The 19,835-nt window shown below is 40.8% G+C and overlaps 1 protein-coding gene across 2 annotated transcripts in view; it reads left to right on the forward strand.

The window, feature by feature from the left end:
* Positions 1 to 2,455: 2,455 nt before the first annotated feature.
* Positions 2,456 to 19,835, forward strand: part of tafa5a (TAFA chemokine like family member 5a) — a 159,084-nt gene continuing 141,704 nt past the window's right edge. The window contains exon 1 of one of the 2 annotated variants that reach the window (XM_007577908.2): positions 2,456 to 3,440. In XM_007577908.2, the coding sequence (XP_007577970.1) occupies positions 3,329 to 3,440 (112 nt within the window). In that variant the 5' untranslated portion in view covers positions 2,456 to 3,328. The remainder of the gene's footprint in view (positions 3,441 to 19,835) is intronic. The other variant, XR_478102.2, reaches the window with a different exon arrangement.

Raw genomic sequence — 19,835 nt, forward strand, 5'->3', positions numbered from 1 at the left:
TGAAATGGTTAATATTCAGTCTTCACCAGTAGTGGGAGCTGTCTTTAGATGCTAATCTGCCCTGGGCATTGAGTTTGTCACATGGCAGTCTTAATGGCGGTACTGGCAGCGATTTTTGTCTTCTTTTTTGTTTTCTTTTGCAAAACAAGATGCTTCGGCACTCCTATGGCCCTTTAGCTGTTTCTCTAATTACTGTGCTCCTCTTTGGCTCGCCTGTTTAGGTCTAATCAGGGAGAATGGAATAAATTGAGGCAGATTTTTTTTTTGTATTTTCACTCATCTAGAACAAAGAACAATTAAACAGATGTAAAACAGAAACATCTGCCAATATGTTTAGGATTCTTCCTGTCAGAAACGAACACATCTAGAACAAAGAAACATGATAAAAACAAAGAGACTTCTGTAAAAGGGCTCCACTGCAAAAAGATATTAGGAGAGACGAACTGGACTGAGTCCAACAGAGTCTTTTGTTAGTCTTGGATTGCTCCTGTTTTTGTAGGTGGTCCAAACTCCCAAGATAAACACTAGCAAATACTAACCTAAACTAAAAATACACAAGAAATGAAGGTCATAAAAACAGCACTGCTTCATTTCCTGCGCTATGTTATATTGTACAAAAGTGCCATCAAACAGAAGTGCAACCTGGCATCCAACTCGTTCCGTGCCTGCTTTAAGAATTCATGAGCCACTAAAATATCCCAATATTTCATTCCAAGTGAATTGGACCCAAATTGTGCAAAATAAGCGGAATAAAATTTCCCACAATCACACAAGGCTGGACTCTACCAGTATTAATGTGTTGACACACATAACAGAGAGCGACTCATTTGTACTGCTCGGTTCGGTTTTGGAGTTCTGCGTCTAGTTTTCCTCCCGTAGTTCTTCCGACTCGGCTTCAGCGAGATTTATGGCTCCGTTTCCCCGCTCAGGTGATCTATTTGGATTGTCATAGAAAACACAGGAACAAAGCAAAGGAATCGTTCGTTTGGAATTTGTTAGGGACGAAGTGGGTCATAACGAAAGCGTTTCTGTTGTGTGTTGATTCATTCAGCTAGACAAAATGCCTAATCCCTACATAAGACCTTTCCCCTTCTAGTCTGTGAACACCTGCTCACTTTTTATTAATATATTTTGTTTGTTTCTTTAAATCCAATTTGATTGCTCACCTTCAAAGAGTTTTTGATGACAAAACTGTAACACAGCAGTTTATGTTAGGACTGCCCCCCCGCCCCCTCCAACCAAAAGGAAAGTGCATGAATGGAAGTCCTTGCAGCCAAACACAGATTTGATTTGAAAGTCTTAATAGAGGCACATCCAACCCGTCCTCCCCAGGGGGCGCTCCCCCTGCCAGAAGCAAAGAGCTCTTGTGTCGTGTTTGCAGCCCAGTAATAGAGCTTAAACACAGGAAGACCAAGCCACCCTCTACAACCCCCACCCCAAGTGATTAGCACCCTTTTCAGAAATTGAAGTGGGTATCTATGCCCAGATTAATGACGGCACTGAATCAAACGGCTCAAAAACACTGGGACATCAGTATATGTCTCCTGATCCTTGTGGTTTCATTTTTGTAAGTTTTTGGTTTGTCTTAGTTTAATTGAATAAACATTTTATTTCTTTTTTTTAACCGCCTTCCACTTTTGCAGGAGAACAATAACTTCTAAAGTTGTTTTCAAAGGCACATCAGTTCTTGTTCTTGTATCACCGGCTTCCTGTTTGTTTGTTTTTTTTTAAATGAGACTTTAATTTCTGTTTTTTGGTCTATAAAGCACTAAATGGTCCAAGTTGCTTGTCACACATGCACCATGTTGCTATCATTATGAGCTACTCTTGGTCACAGCCACAGATTATTGTGGCTGGATTTTTATGACCTAACACTGGTCTTTGTCTAAATTCTGTTCACTAATGCTCCATGGACCACTAAGACCTTCAATCAAGTGTGTTTATTGGGGGATGAATTGAAGGAAAAGTTCAAAGGGTTTGAGTATATTGTAAAGCACTGCAGTGTGAAATATTCTTTGTTGTTGTGGACATGTTTTTTTGTTGTTTGTTTGTTTTTTGCCTCCATCGCCCTCCAGTTGCACCCAGACTCAGCTGGTGGGACTGCCCCCATCGATCGGAACAAAATAATAGATTTGGTGCGTCAGAACTGGTAACGCTGTGGCTCTCGAAGCTGCAGTAAAAAAAAAAAAAGGATTTATTTCTAATCGAAGCGAGTTCTCCGGTGAACATGATTGAACTTTCACTTACGTGTTCGAGCCGAACGAAGAGCTGAAATCGGTGTTATCAATTAGATTTTGCCTATAAAACAGACTTACATGACGTCGTCCGGACGCAATAATCTTTCGAAATTATGATTTGAATCGACGGGCCACTTTTGGATGGTTCTTTTATATTGATTTTGGCTGGAAGCGGTATTGGGGAAAATACACACACACACCCACACACACACCCCAGCTCAATACCTTCTAGCCGTATTTTACGCAGCTTTCATTGGGTATTGGCGTAACGGCACCAGTCTGTAGTGATATCCGCGGCTTTCTCGCTGACGTAATATTGACTGATCCGAATGTTTACTTTGGCCACGATCACTTAGAGTCGCACATTGCGCTCTTTTCCTCTCCCAGTCTCCGTCTCTCTGCCGGTCCCTTCTGCTTTCCTCCGGCGTTCAAGGTCCTAATCCATTCCAAGCTGAAAGGGTCACCTTAAAGGAGTTTTCTTTTCTTTTTCTTTTTGTGCGTGCGTGCGTGTGTGTGTGTGTGTGTGTGTGCGCGGACAAGCCCCCTCTTGGGATTCTATTCTGTTTGAGTCGAGCTGGTGGAGAGCCGTGGAAAGATACCACAGGTGAATGGAGCTTTAACGACGCTGCGGTAGAGATGATTGAACAGTTTAAGGTTTCCATGAGCGCAATCTGTGCCTGATTTGACAGAAGCCGAGTCTTCTTCCGTGGCACTTTGTGATAACTGAAGCGGACCGAGTTAGCTTTTTTTCTTCTTCTTCTGGTTTTTTTTTTTTTTTTCTTCTTGAAGACATAAAAAAATTTCTCCTCTGGCTTTCCTAAAGGATGATATGACCTTTTCTTTTGCGCAGTGGTGGCTGCTTTCCTACCAGTTTCTTGGATCTTTGTCATGCCTTTTTGCAGGATTACTCACGGAGATATGAGCGCACTAAGAAATCGAGTTGGATTGTAAAGCAAAAAAAAGAAAAAAGAAAAATAAATAAAATAAAATAAAGAAAAAATTGAGATACATTCTTTAAAACAAAATCCTTGCTCTTTTTATTATTATTATTATTATTCTCCAAAGCGGGAAGTGCTGCTTTGTGGTAATCAATGGCTTCAGTGCCGAGGTCGGCAAGGCGCAAAGATGCCACTCGCTGGCCGAGGATGTCGTCAACTTTTTGGGCTGTGGTGCTCCTGACGGCGCTGCTGGTTCTCTACTGCGGTAAGTTTCCCCCCCCCAGTCGCTCATGTCTTTATTATTTACTTGACCGCTGCGCAGTGGGGGTGACTGTGTCATGTGGGGAGGATTTCACATGGAAATCACGCAAGTGATTCTGGCGACTCACTCTGAATAGTGATGATTTCTCCTAACCCCTCAGTAATTTACCAGCGGAGCGTATTGGGCCCCATGCGGTACGTCTGAAAGCAGCAGTAGCTGGAGAAAGTCACGCGTGAATTGGTGCCTGATCGAGTCTTTGAGGGTTCCAAAACGCAAACATATGCGGGATACCAAACGCGCAGTGGCGGATCTTGTACATATAGCACCCAGGGCGAGCCTTATGGAAACTCGCCAAAGAAGGAACAAATAGATGCATTTTCAGATTTGCAAGCTATCAGAAACACTAAAAACTTAAAAAGAAAAAAAAAATCAAATGAAATACTCCTGAAAGTCAGATAGGCACAATTTTCCTACGACAACAAGGAATACCCTTAACCAAAATGGCCTTTGCACAAGACTCCACTACTGAAGAAAAAGCACGTTGAAGCTTAATGGCCAGTGATAAATAAGGAGAACACAGTCTGGTAAGATGAGACCAAAGCTTAGGATGTTATTGGAGGAAACACATTACACACAATGTGATGTGTGCAGGTCGGAACGCCATGCTGTGTGCTGCCAGACGGCGTACGTTGCTGGCAGGTAGAATTTAAGGAAGGGCGAATGGAGAAATCTGCCGAGAGAGTCTTTGGTCAGAACGTGGAGAAGAAACGAGTGTGAATTTACGAGCAGGAAATGGTCCCCGAACACACAGCCAAGGAAACTCTCAATTGGCTTCAGAGAAACGAAGTGAAACCGCTAGAAATGGCCCAGTCAATCACCTGAGTTGTATCCAATTGGACATTTTTCTGGAAAGAACCAAAGTTTAGAGTTGAAGATGTTAAAGACACTTTTACAGACCAAAATCATGCCTGAGCAATTTACCTAACAGCTGTCAGTATACAGGAGTCGTCTTGAAGAAGTTATTACCAGAAAAGTCTTAGAAATACTTTAAAACAAAGTATTTACTAAATGTATGTCCTATAATTACCTCCTGTGTCATTCCATATAACTTCATTTGTGGATAAAATTTGCTTTGATCTCTTTGAATGTTTGGGTTCTTACAAAGACATGGTGTGAGTTTTATGTCAATAGAAATATTCAAAAACTTTTTCAGCAGGACAAAAATTAGAAACCTTAAAAGCTGATCTTCACCCACCAATCAATGTTACCTGTATGTGTAGATGAATCTTATGAAGGCAGGCGATAAAACCCGACTAACCCAGAGGTTTGCATCCTCATAAATCTGGCACTGTTCCTCATTATCGCCCTTTCATGCATGAATTATGACAACCTCGCTTTGGAATTTCCCCAAGGGTTTTCAATCATCTTTACGGATGTTGTTGTGGTCGTCTTCGGGGGCATCAAGAATTCACACGTTAAAACATCAACGTGTCAAATTCGAAAACCGTGTCAAAATATGTAGCATTGTTGTTAAACTAACATGGTCACAAATTTCAGCCTTTTCTAATTTCTTTCACTCTAATGCAACATTTTTTTCCTCGGTTCTGATTCCTCAACCTGTCCTCCTGTCTCAGGGGGCGTTTACACGACAATGATCCAACAAAAACGGAATTTTTGTTCCGTTTTTGTTGGATCATTTACATGAAAACATTCTAATTGCAATCTTTGTTTACACAGTAACGGTACACATCGAAAACGTGTAGTGCTCTCGCTGTGCCTAGTATGTGCTAGGTTCTTTGAAACTATGTGTGCATGTGTTTAAAAAAAGTTCTACTTGAAGGCACGTGGATTCGCGTTTCCCCATCAGGTACCGTTCTCCCATAGATTGGGAGAAAACACGCATTGTGTGCGTCTGATTAGCAAGTGCAGTTGAAAAAAGTGGGATAACTTTGCTGAAACACCTTGTTTGACCTTTCACGGTGTCCGTAGCAGACCCCAGACTGGAAGCTGTTTATTGTTTTTATCTTGGAATGGCCAACAGTCTGTTATTCCTATATCAATTTGATTAAATAGGAGCTTCCGCACTTCCTATATCCGTGTCCTCTGTCACCTTTTTCAGCAGTTAAAACAGTTTAATCCGTTGTTAACAAGTCGTAACCTGTTTTTCCGAGCCGCCTTCAAACGCAACATGAACGCTGAGACGATCGCGCTGGGTTTGCACCTGTCCCGTGGCTGCGCAGGTGTGTGTTAGAATCATGGCAGCAAACCAGCAAAACGCAAATAACTTTGCACATTTTCCCCCCCAAACTAACCGACTGAGTTGAGCAAAGCTGTTGGATGCAGGTAATGATAGCTAAACAATGATTAGCTAATATCAATACAGCACCTTAAGCTTGTTAACAAGTAGCCTGTAGGCTATTGATGTTGTCTATGTTCAGCTACGTAGACTCATTTTTCCCTCCCAAAACAAGTCGAGTTAAACTCGTCTGGAGCCGGGGCTGGTCCGTAGTTCTCTAAATAAGAGGCTGAACAAGCAGCCGTGTATTTTGCCAACTGGGCGGTGCGGAGCGGTGAAGAGACGCTGAGGGAACCGTATCTGATGGGAAAACACGAATTGTAGTAACACCAGCATTGTGAGTAGTTTCTTCTTCTTCTGTGGATTGTAGGAAGCAGCTATGTTTTGCGTCATACTATGCATGAGCTGGGGATTCTCTGGAAGAAAAGATCCATTTTCTCTGTTTACACAACAACGGACATCGGTACGTTTCAGAAACGTCCCACTCTGGAACCCGTTTTCAATCTGTGCCGTTGTCAGAGAAAACATTCGGTGGTTTCGTGTAAATGTACACTACAAACGCAACAAAACTCTTCCGTTTTCCCCCGAAATTGTTGTCGTGTAAACGGGGCTTCAGTTGTCTGCCAGTGATAAATGACGCAAATCACTATAGCAACAGAAAAACACGTCGTCTTTGAAACATTTTGTGTTTGAGCTTCCGTTTGATTCATGTTTGCTCACTCAGCATCCACACCCTGCTTATTTATTTATTTTGACATTTTTCAGTTTGGCCCTTTAAAACCCCCCCACAATGACTGTAATATGTTTTGGCTTATATTTTGTTAGAAAAAGCTACAAAACAGGAATATTTATATGTTTAAGTATTAATGAAGCTGTTCAAATAAAACCATTGAAACATGATGTCCACTTTAACGGATTAATGATTAAATGGTATTTCTTAAAAAAAGGGAATATCTTTGTGCCCAAAATTGAAATGTTTAATTTATAGAACGATCCAGATATCTCTATGATTTCTACATAGGTAGCTGTTTGCTTGGCCAGTAAGGTGGCAGTATATGGAATTGCACTCTATAGTTGAACAAAAAAGTTTATGTGCAGGTTTATCACCAACATCCACACACATGCAAAACATTTTTTTGATCGCTTGTGATCATTCTACGTTTTTTTAATTTTTTTTTTTAATCTTCGTTCGTTTTCACAAATTCATCCATCCCAAATGTTTTCTCAGAGTGTTTGTATGTGCACTCTGTCACTTCCCAGTGTCTGTATTTGCGAATAAGTAACACAATATTCTGTTGAAGTACTTGTGGTGCCCAAAGAGTGATGTCACTCTGGGTGGTGAGCCATATGAACCACATAAAAGACGCTGCTAAAATACTGAACTAATATTAGGAGGATATTATATTTCTGAATGAGCCTCGTTTAGCTGTAAAGACTGCATGTTCCAACGATGCAATTATTAGGCAAATGTATGCAGACCATCACCCTCCCGACACACACACACGCACATACTACACTTCCTTAGGCTACTTCTCTGGTACCCTTGCACCTTCCTATCTCTCCCTCCTGCCTGCCTCCCCTATCTGTCTCAAGCTGCATGTGACTCACTTTTGAGCAGAAATCCAGCTGGCACACGGCCGCTCAGTCTGCTACATGTGAGAAATGGAGGCCAGCTGAAAAAAAATAAATAAATAAGCCAACCAAACACAACTGTGCAATTTAAAGATCCTATCCACTAACACACAAACACACACACAGTTTTACCTCATCGTTCATTCCTTCGCTTCCTATTTACAGTGTGCAGATGATTCAGTTTGCTTTGCAATCACCTGAGCCTCAGGTTAATCAATGGGGTGGAGGATTGGGGGGGTGGATTATGAGAAGCAAAGCCTTTAGATAAGAGGAAGGTGGTGGACCCGTTTCTTACTTTGTGGTGCCTTTAGCCATGTCAATTGATCCCGTGCTTGTGTCCAATCAATAGAGCTTGGATGTTTGTTTCAGTGCAAGAAAGCTCAACCTCTCACCTAGCAACACATTTTACTCTTTCTGGAGCTCGGTAATCGGCTGCAGTGACCAGCTCCAGCTACTCTGGCTCGTTATATTAGAGATTAATCGGACATAATTCATGTTCAAACTTCTCTGCTGTGCTTTCTCCCCTCCTTGTTTTCATTTAATTGGTTCCCGTAGCGTTGCGTTTCCTTTCGTTTCCTCCAAGTTCCATTTATTTCAGCTTCATCCTCGGCGCTCAGCTGACCACTGCCCCACCTGTGGTGAATATATGTCGCTGTGACAGAGGTCGCTGCTCTCCCAGCGTCTCCCTTTCTCTAAGCAGCTCTGTTCTCCCCTTCTCTCCTAATCAGTCTCTATATTTATGGAGGCGCAGCTTATTACTTTCCTTATAAAACGCTGTAAACAGTGGAGACTGATCTGTAGTCTAAAACAGGGGAGCCGTAAACTGTAACTTTTGCTGAGGAAATAAAAAATTCACATCAAATAAGTTGTTTTTCAGATGATTGCATTATTTTTACATTAGAGCTCATGGTTCTTTACCAGAATATTCAAATATGGAAGAAAATGAATCTACGTTGCTAAATTAACCCTTATTTATATATATTTGAAATGCAGCCAGCACTTTGATATTTGGCAATTAAAAGTAAGCACAATGTGTCTTGCAAATATTGATAAAGAAATATCTCAGTGTTGTCATTTCCAAAAACAGAACAATCAGCAGGAATTCAGAATTAATAAAGTCTAAAATATTCAGAAACCTTCCTGCTTGACAGTATCAAGCAGGAAGATGGTATTATTTTGATGTGAAATATTTTTTCAGCCACAGTTATTGATTTGTTTCTATCTTTTTGGAAAAGTCAGCCGTGACGCCCTCTGTTTGCACTGCACTGATTGAAACAGGGCAGTGATCCCAGACAGCATCACATCCACAACAGGATGCCTGAAAACCCGGTGAAAGAACACTAACCTGAAACTGATTTAAATGCTATGACGGGCTGTTTTTAAATTAATAACGAGAGTGTGAAGCCTTTACATGATACAAATGCTGATGTCCAAATGATCTCCAATAATTTCCTGGTAAACATAGGGCGCATGTCTTAAACTAGCTGTAAAGCACGGCAGTGAAAGTGTTATGATGTGGGATATTTTTGTTAGTTATAGAATCAATCATTTCTCTACGTCCTGTTTTTGCCAAAGTCGACAGTAATATGTGATTCACTGTCTGCAGAAAACTGGGTCTTAAAACAGCAAAATGTCAAAATCAATGTCTACCAAAAAAATAAAATAAAATAAAAAGCTGTAAAATGAATGAAAACTTTCCTGAAACTCACTGAGTTGTTCTGGCTGTACATTCTTTCAGCTCCAAAAAATGTAAATGTCTTGAAGTAAAAACGACCAACAACAAGAACAAAAAAGTCTAATGTGATAAAGTGAGACCATTAAGATAATAAAAATAGAATAATTCAGGTTATAGCTGCTAACAACGTTACTGAATTCTGCTGAATCATAGCTTACTTTTAATTATTAAGTTGAAGTTGTTTTTTTAATGAATCACCTTATCATTTCCACTTGGAAATTTGGTAAACAACAAATTGACAGCATAATATTATATTACATATGTTTGCTTAAATTCAACAAAGAACTACTTTTGTACGATTTTAGAACTACAACATAACTTGTGTAATTCATTAACTGTGGCTAAGTTTTGTCTTTGTGTCTTTTGTTTTGTTTTTTTGGTACTTTTGGAGAGCATACTGGTCTGAATGACTAGACAGAAACTTACTATGAACATAGTAGTGTACTGATGCTTAGCCACGGTTTGTAACTAAAGGCTACTTCTCTTCCCCCCCAGTGTGTCGTACAACCACAGGGGGAAAGAAGAAATCTCTCTGATTACCACTATGACTCATATGATGCCTGTCATCCAGCATCAGCGTCCGACTTAACATGATCTGCCATCCTCATTCAGGCCCTTCTAAGAGGGAGAGACTAAGCAGAGTAGAGGGGAGAGCAGTGAGAGGATAAGAGATGCAGGAGGAAGATCGGACACTCGACGGCCGCACTGCATCCTCCCGTCTGGGAGGATGCAGGTAAAAAATAAAAATAAAAAAATTGATGGGAGCAATTTGAAGGAATCGAGTAGAGAGTAGAGAGAAGGAGTGCAGCAGAGGGCAGAATTTAAGAAAAAAAAAATTAGAAGATAAATCCCAACAACTCCACTTCTAACATTTGATTGGCGCTGAATACAGTAATCACAGCAAAACGCTTCTGCACCCGCTGATTACAATAACAAAAAGCAACGTCAACAACACCGCCCTCTGTACACTAGCTCCCTCCTCTGGCAGCTCGCAGCCATGGGCTTGTTTGCCAACGGTGCAATTATGCATTCATGAGGCCGCAGCCCGTGCATGTGACTGCTGAAGAGAAAGCGGATGAGGGAGATCACACAGATAGCTAATAAGTATGCTAATCTTATCTCAGGATGGCTGAGGACCGTAGGAAGGCTTAGGTTCAGATCCGAGCTGCAGAGAGGGAAGAAGAGGAAGGGAAGAGTAACAAGCGGAGAAGGTCTGAGAGGGAAAGTGAAGAGAAAAACTGAAATCATTCACATCTTTTTTTTTTGTTTGTCTTTAATAATTCCTGATTTATTCCAGCCTTAGAAATCATCAGTTCAAGTATCAGCAGCCAAGAAAAAAAGAATTTGAATGTTCAAGTATTAACTTTGCCTAAAGTTCATACTTTCTGTGTAATTTCCCCTGCATAGAAAAAAAAAATAGACACAGATGCAAACTTGCATCCTTCTCCGTTGCCATGCACCACATTTTGCAGTGTGGCCTTTTGCGTTGCGTGACTCTTTACTAGCTGCCGGAGTTCTGCAGCGAAATCAAGTGATGGGTGACTACTACCACAACTGGCTGCTGAGGGGCATCTACGACGTTAGGATGATGTCGAACCTGTTGCGTCTTTGCATTTCATGAGACCTTTAAAGCAAATAATTTCAGATAGATTCTGACATGAGCTGCTTTGCGCATGCTTTCATATGAAACTTTTCTGTAGGCATTTTACCAAGATTTAATGCTTTAGACTTAAACAACGGTGAAGTTGGAGGTAAAAAAAATATATATATATACAAATAAAAAAGTGAAAACTCTGGTATGGCAAGCAGATTATGGTAAAAACTGAGAGGAAAAACTACATCGACTTGTTTCACATATCCAGTATTTAAGGACCAAAAAGTAAAGCTTGTGCATTTCTGGGGGAAAGTATACAACTACTATACTAGTTATATAATAGTACAACTATTCTCAACTGGACGAAACCAATGTGAAACTTGTAAGGGCATGAATGTGTGAGGATGTCTCGGTTTGGGCGTAGATGTTATCTGCGAGGAGAGAGGGACAGATTTCTGTCAGGCAGCAACAGAAAGACCCGCATATAGCCTGAGGAAACACAGCCAGCAGGTTTAGTTTTCTACCAAGAAAGCAAAAACTTACATTGTTAAAACTCCATTAAAGGTTTTAAAAATCCTTTCCATACTTTAAAAAGGAATCACTGAGCACTATTAACACTAAGGAAGGAACATACCGTGTTTCGTCGTTACGCTGCTAACCATACAAAGCAGTAGCTTTGATAAGGGTTAGAAATAATTAGAAGCATTTTTTGCCTTAGATTATAAAATATTAAAATGCTATGGGCCCTTGTTTGTACATGGATTCTTCAAGAATTATGCAGCATAGCTGAAGGCAATTCCTTTTTTCTGTAATCTGTGGGGTGCTCTTGTCATTGTGGTGCTCTTTTTGTGTGGAAGTTTCCTTATTTAGACATGAAGTGCTTATTTGCTGAGATCTTTATGTGCTGAAAGTTCATGGAAGATTTTTGACATCAACTGATCAAGCTGGAAGAATCGATGGGAAATGAACATGAGCTGTAGTCAAATGTTGTACTTGTGGTTGTCAGTGCTAGCTGGTTGGTCGTTCAGATGATGGTTGGACTACCAGGGCTGGTCAATGTAGAAGCGAATCCATCAATTAAAATCTTGTACAGGACCAGTTCTTACAGTTTTTATTGCTTTTGTCCTTGTTATCGTATGAGAAATGTTAACACAGACATTCAATATGCAGAAAAGGTTAATGGCCAATGATAAGAATTGCTCTGCGGTGGACCAGCCATGAGGCTGGAATAGTCTGGTAAAGTTAGCAACCACTTGTGCTAACGGCTAATGTTTGTGCGTCTGCAGCCTCACTTCGGATAATGGGTATAATATCAGTGGAATAAAAGAGGGGACAAAAATAAGAGTGAAAGTTTTGTACTGAGGAAGAACTGAGATTTATTTCCTCTTTCTGAGCATCAACAATGTCTATTTTATTGTATTGATGAAGACCAACAGTAAGGATAAACCTAGGTGATTTATTTACTTTTTCCAGATGTTTTTTTTTGTTTTGTTTTGTCATGGCTAGTTCCTTTTTTAGATCTCATAATGGACTACTCGGGTTATCTTTGACATTACCATTTGTCTGATGTGAAATATTGTGTAACATAAATAGCATGTAGGCAAAATCACAAGGGTTATCAAAGCTCCTATTATTCCCTGCTGCTCCTTCTCTTGCTCCTTCTGCACCTTCACAACCAGACATTTCTCTCCAAAGAAAGGAGAAACCCAGCACACCCATAATAACATGCTAATATGCTGTGACATTTACTTAATGTGAAAACAAATTGCAGAGTGTTTGGAGTTTGCATTTAGGCAAAGTATCACCGTACCAGCTTCCATGGCTAATTGCACCTTAAATGCTCCATGTCTACTGTGAATTAATTATGTGTCAATGTGACTTTAATTACCATTAAAAGCGTGTGTATAATATTTACATATCATAAGTAGTTTGTGACTGCGAGGCCCAATAGGTCACAGTCAAAGTAAGCGGGTTTATGCAAATGTCCTCTGTCTGGTTGTCCAGTTGCATGAGAGCAAATAAAACGGATTTCTTAAAAAAAAAAAAACACAAACGGATTTGTAAAAGTCAGGAGCTTTGCAGCGAAGATTTTTTTGTTTTGTTTGTGCTAAGATATGGAAACAAATAAATTAAATAAAAACCGATCGAGATGGCTTAATTGGCTCTGGATCTGGACAGTGACTCGCGGCGGGCTCTTGCCTCAAGAGGATTCGAGGATGTGCATTTTGTGCTTGTTTTTGCCTAAGGCCACTAAACCCATTCAGAGGGAAACGCTAAAGCTACTCCTCCTTTATTACTGGGAGAAAAGCAATTGCTTGGAAGAAAATGCCAGAATGGTGCTTTGAATTCCTGGAGGGGCCCATCACCGAGACACAGCCCATGGAGCTGAGACAGCTAGCATCTGGAGCACAGACATGGCGGCAAACCAGAGAGAGAGAGAGAGAGAGAGAGAGAGGGGAGAAAGGAGGGAAAGGAGCAGAGAGGGAATGAGAATGAGGGAATAGAAGAAGGAAAAGGGATTAGAAAGAGAGAGCGGTTGGAGGAAAACCGAGAAAATGGAGAGTGCGAGACAGACGGAGTTGGAGGTTACTGAGAAACCCTGGCAGTAAGAGGGACTACACAGAGGATGAGACAAAAGACAGACAGTTGAGAACACTCAGACACTCAACCAATTGACAGCCGATTGGGGAATGAAGTCGGCTAACACAATGAACCAGTCGGCAGACAGACGTGCCGCAGAGTAGCCAAGAGGCTCTCAGAAGTAGAGGCAAATATTACATTAGAAGAGACAGAAGCCATTTGTCACAGTGTGAGGCCTGAGAGGTAGTTAAGCTGCAGAACGAAGGCACCCATGGCCCGGCTGATGCATGTCACCACCAGGAGGAAATTGTGCTGAAGTCAACTCCGTTCAATCAATTGTCCGGTGTCCTTCGGTGACTCCCGCACTTAACAAGATCACACCGGCGCAAACTTTTGCCGCCCTGAACTCCTGAGAACTTGTTATGCGGCCTCGAGGGCCTCCTTTCAATTCTGTCCGCCCTTTTTTTCGTCCTCCCTCGTCTCTGCGTCTCGCCGTCTTCTCGGCCACATCAAGACTCGGTGACAAGCGCGCTGACAACTGTGATTCAGTCTTAATCTCGCTGCAAGGTAAATCTGCTGGAGGTTCACGACTCCAAAGACAGCAGCGCTCCAGATGCGGCAGCATGTCGGAGACGTCCGAGATTCGGTGCGACTTTTAACCAGTTGCCTGGTTGATCAGTTAGCATTTTTGGCTTTTGATTCCTAATGTGGATTTCTTTATTTGTCATGGGCTTCATTACTAACACATCTGGGGTAGGTTCATAAGAAAACATTTATATCACCGTCCCTTTTTCCACCGTTGTCCTTCTCTCCTAACTGAAGCTGGTGACATGTTCCATGATTGATATGAAAATTACAAAGCGCTTGGCCTCATTTATCACGCGCCAATTCTCGCTGCTGTTTCAACAACCATTTTGCAATGCAACAACAATGAAGTAACTGCAGTTGCTATGGCAGAGAGTGGAAAGGAACATGCAGTTTTCATTTTAATGACACAAACAAGCATTGGGCTACAAATGATATGGTACCCTTAATATGTTTGGGTATATATGCACTACAGTTTCTTTTGACTCCCCAAAAACTTATAAAGTCAGCTAGCAACACTAAATTGGTCCATGATGTCTCTCTATATGTGTGTGTGTGTACGGTGGTTGTTAGTGATGACTCATACAATTTTGGCAGTGTACAGAAAATGTTACATGTTTTCAAAGGTTTTTTCAAAGAAAAGTCTGAAAAGTTTAATATAAAATTGTATCCACTGATCTCAGACAGACAGGCCAGGTCAGGAAAAAAGTTGTAAATAAATTTAAAGCCAGATTAGGTTGTAAAACAACATGCCAAACTTCACAAGTCTGGCCTGTATGGCAGAGTGCCAAGAAGAAAGTCATAGTAGAAAGGATGGCATGAGAAGTTTGGTTTGGAAATTTAAAAAAAAAAATCAAGAAGACACAGCAAACATTTAAAGCAGGTGCTCTGATTGGAGGGTGTGGGAATGGATGTTTACCTTTAAGAAGAACAATAACTTAACACTAGAACTACGGTGGAAAGGTTTAGATCAAAGCACAATATTTTATTGCAAATGCCCAAATTCCAGAAATGAACCTAAATAAGAGAAGGTAGCAACACTTGAAAGTTTATTTTCAGACTTTTCCAGCCCAAAATGTCCTTTCTTCTTCTGGCGACCTCCAATGGAGGATTTTACACGGCGCCATTGCTACCAACTCGTTTTTATCGGTCTTTAGTCCAGGGGTTTTAAATGAGTGTCCTTTCTGTGGTCTGTCTGAGAGCGTTTTTCATGTTTTTATTGACTGTAAGAGACTGATGACATTTTTTAGTTTACTGATGAGTGTTTTTAGCTGTTTTGGCGTTGTTTTTACCAGTTCTTTATTTATTTATGGACTGCGTTTTAACAAAGCCAACAGACCAAAAGGCCAGATTTTAAATTTTTTAATTGCTGAAGCCAAAATGGCTATTTATTTGTCACGAAGAGACAGACTCCAGGCTGGTCCTCGTCTTGATGCCGTGGCTCTGTGGAAGTGCAACGTCAAAGCTAGGCTGAGGCTGGAGTTTTGCTTCCACAGAGCCACTGGGAATATGAGAGCTTTTGTACAGCTTTGGGGTTTTAACGATGTACTGTGCACCATTTCTAATCAGGGAGAACTAAATTTTAACAAGCTGCTAATGTAAATATTTATTGTTTTTATTTAGTTTTTCATTGACCTGATTATTATGTAACAGTTTATTGTTAAATCATTGTAAATAAACGTTTTGTTAAAAATCAATCTTCTTCTTCTTCTTCTATTTTTATTTTTATTTTTTGCAAGGAACAAGCAGAAACAGCAGGTAGTACCCTAATATTTTCTTTTTCTATAAATCCTTATTTCTCCACTTCACAACTGCACTACTTTGTGTTCATGTAAAATCCCAGTGAAATGCATTGAAGCTTGTTGTTGTGTTAAAAAATGTGTTAAAGGAATAAATATCCTCAGAAGAAAAGGCTCCGCCCAGAATGTCAGTGACATATACTGATGAATGTCAAATTTAGACTAAAATTTTACCTTCAAAAAGGATCAAAGTCTAATTTTACCTTTCATTCGTTGGTCATTTGTACTCAAAACAATCTGATGCTTGAGTGGTTAAAACTAGCTCGTTACATATTCCATCTTTGCTTTAGAAGTGAGCAAAGTTGCTCTCCCAACTCTGTTTTCTTTGGGGTTGTTGAAGAAGCAAGTTGAGATTTAAAAGCCTCAGAGTGGGTAAGCCCGATCACGCGGCAGTAGCGGAACAGGCTAATGGTACGACAGAAAACTCAGGAGGACGCTTCTGCCTGAAAAGAGATGAGGCAGTCAGATGAAGTAAGTAGCTGAGCTTTGCTGTTGCTGCTTCAGCTACTTGGGAGAGTGCTAAAGCTTCCTTGGAGCTTTGAGACAGATGCAAGATCTTATTTTGAAAGATGTACTTTTCTTAAATTAAACCATGCTGAATGTATCAGATTATTGCCTGAAACTGTAATAAAAGTTTTGAGGTCTGAATTGATTTTTTTCTTCACGAGATAGAAATACGGATAAAAGTTTTGTCGTCGTGGTTTAAACTGACTTTGATCAAAGCCGTCAGGTTTTTGTTTCACTGTTTAATAGTGTGATAAAAAAAACAACAAATCCTCAAGGTTGGAAAGTGACAAAACAGAGCTGAGCAGATCCTTCTCCATAAAAGCTTTGGCTTTTTGCTGTTTGCTTTATTTCTTCACAGGATTTGCTAAATAAATTACATGAAATAGTCTTGTATTTAATGCACCCATCTGTTCATCAGGTTGGCGTCTCTCAATCCACAAACACAGCAGATACAAGTCTGATCTGAGAAATCAAGAAAAATCACTTTTTAAAAACTTCTTTCCATGAAGACTTGAGGAAATCCTCAAACTTGACTCATTTTTACATTTGTATTTTTTATTTTTTAAAAAGAGATTAAAAATAAATGGGAAAAAACAACAATGTCTTACTGGAGAGGATGTGCAATGACATTTCCAAATCCATGAGGAGCACCAGTTGAATTAAGTCTTGAATAAATTCTGATATGGAAACGTATTGCTTGTCATTTAAAATGCATCAGATTTATGCTGAAGTGAATCCCAATTCTTGGCGCTGTTGCTGTCGAGCAGATGCTGCATCGTAGCAGTAAATGTGAAATTTACAGAGAATGGAAACTTGGGTGAAAGATGTTCCGTTGAAAAACCTCCACACATTCCTCCTCTTGTCACAGTAGAAAAATGAACATTTCACACACTTGATCCCAACTCAGGTGCTCTATACCAAACAGACTCGCAGTTCGAAAGCCCGACAGGACTTTAAGTTCCATAAAATGTCTTTGACTTCTCGTTCTTGGACAAACAAATTTCAAAACACCAGCAAACACAGCAAGGTTGCAAACAGTGCAATAGTTACACTTCTTTGGCAAAAAGCTGTTGGTTTTCTCTTCACTATTTTTGTTTTTAATGTAAAATTCAAGTATTTTCAATCTTACCATCTAGCTCATTTGAATTATATGTACTGTTATCTTTCCTGTTTTTGACGGTGGCTTTCATAAGCAACATGGCTGCTGCATGCTATAGTTTATACCAAAACACCATATGTTTTCTAAGTACGTTCGATTAAACGCTCGTTTTGACTGGCGAGTGACTCTTCATGGGATGCCTGTGATGCATCCTACCTGTGGGCCTGCTGTATGAACTCAATTGAAGACTTCCTGCTGTCTCCTCTTTTTCTTTTTACCCTCGTGACACACTCAGAGAGAGAGAGAGAGAGAGAGACATAGAGAGAGATGGCAAAGATGCAGGGAATGCCGAGAAGGACGGGAGGGGAGTGGGACAGAAGGGTAGCACCGCTGCGAGGGATGCAGTCGGAGAAGTCTCTTGAAAGTGCTTAGTGAGCTGCAGCAGTGTAATTCCAGCTGATACTCTCAGACATGCTGAAACATGTCTCGGTTATGCATGCATGGCGGGCTGAAGGCGATTTGTTATTTCTTTCATGCTCTCCTACTATCTCGGTATTTCTTTCTGTCGAGCATTTCCTCCCTCCACCCCCTTTTCTCCTCAGTGCCTCCCGCTCTCTCATCCCCACCCCCTCCCAACCCCCCACTCTAAGCCCTTGGCAGTGATAAACCCTTCCTTTGTCATTTTGACTGCAGAACATAAGAGTTATGCCTCCCTCTTTAGGGTTGAAGAGCTCATTATGGCTCCTCAGCATGGAGCCTATAGGCCACAGATTATTCTATGTATGTCACACATTTGTCGAAACTCTTGCCGCTGCAGCCGTTTGCGTGTTATTTTTTGTTGGACCTTTCGTGCTTTATAATTCCTGCTCCAAAAACACCATGTCATGGGAAAACCAGAATTTTAATGAGACTACCTTTAGGAGTTGTGCAAAGTAATAAAAGCCACAGCATGGATTCCTTTGATTTTTTTTTCTTCTTCTTTTAGTTACCCTCTGGTTTCTCATTTGGGAACACATTAAAGTGTGTAAATGGTTTATTGCGGAGCCAATGACTTAACGCTATTTTAAGCCCGAAACACCGACATCACTCATTATTTTCGGGAGGGAGGGAGAAAAAAAGCACAGTTTGTGTATCTGAATAAGGATTAAAGACCACTTAAACAAAACGATTACAGGAAAGAGGTTACAGATTGGAAAATTTCCGGGTAAAAACTTTTTCTCAGTAAATATATTTCAAATGTGCCTCCTGACATGAACTTTGCTTTGGATCTTTTCAATTGGCAAATAAATGCCATACATCAAAAGAAATCAAAACAAATGTTTTGCACAATAAATTTGACATTGGGAATGAGGATTTTTACACAGTACTGCACCTTTAAGATGTCATTATCAACTTTTCAAATCCCTCCTTTTCACAACTTCTGTATTATAGTGCAGAATTGGTTCGTAGGTTTTTCAAAACCATCCAGAAAACGACCTTCAGCACAGAGCTCAGGTGAAAACTTCAAGTCCTCAAAAGGCTCAGATTCAGGTTAGCGGTATTGTTCAGGGTTTTGAAGGAATATTGTCTCTACACTTGCAGATGATATTTGCCTTGTAACCCGCAAATCTAGCAGCAGGCTTTAATAAACTACATATTGTACCTTGTCATCTCAAGGCCGTCATGAAATCCTCACAAATATTAGATGCTGCTTTTATTATTTCCTTTTGCATCAATGATGCATTTGTCACCAGCTCTCACCCCTATTACATCAGAGGCTTTTTCGGTTCCAAATGTTAGTTGATGAATCAATCCTACACATGCGCGTACCTTTGATTACTCCATTTGTCACTGTCTGCGGGGACCATATCAGTGAAATGAGCGCGGAGAACACCTCGCCCGCTTTATCTCCTGCAGAGTCTGTCCCGTACAAGCTACGAACAACGGTAAACATTCGGTAAGAGCAGGATTTATGATTTGTATCAATCCCCTCGGCCTCCGGAGAACACTGCATGCGGCGCTTTGAGATTCGCATCAAAGTAGACGGTGCCCTGATTTCAGCCACATGGAAGCACGCATGCACAATTTATTGTGGCGCAGCTCTGGCTCAACAAAGGGCATGCATTATTCAATGACATGCAAGTTTCAATTAAAGAAAGATCACATGGTTGTCCTTTTTTTTCTTCTCCTCCTTCCGTTTTCCCCCACTACTACACGATGGCAATGGAGGGTGGTTGACATCTGTTGTCGCGGGCGCTTTTGGGGAACGGTGGCGTTCGGGTGATGGGTGTAAATTTTGTGTATTCTGCTCCCATCTCGCGTCGAGAGGACAGATGTTGGCAAGCTAATTAACAAATCTCCGTGCGTCGTCGACAATCTCCTCTGCATTCAGGGGCTGCAGAAGGGAAGGGAGATGTTTTGTTGGATCACTCGCTGGCAGTATATCAATACGCGAGCGTCAACACGTGGCTGCTCATGTGTGTGTGTGTGTGTGTGTGTGCGTGTGTGTGTGCGTGTGTGTGTGTACAAATCTTTATCCTCCCCATGGCGCTATAAAACATCACCACCACCTAATCCCCAAGCGCTCTGAGT

This window comes from Poecilia formosa, unplaced genomic scaffold (genome assembly GCF_000485575.1).
Source record: "Poecilia formosa unplaced genomic scaffold, Poecilia_formosa-5.1.2 Scaffold9, whole genome shotgun sequence".
NCBI classification, from domain to species: Eukaryota; Metazoa; Chordata; class Actinopteri; order Cyprinodontiformes; family Poeciliidae; genus Poecilia; species Poecilia formosa.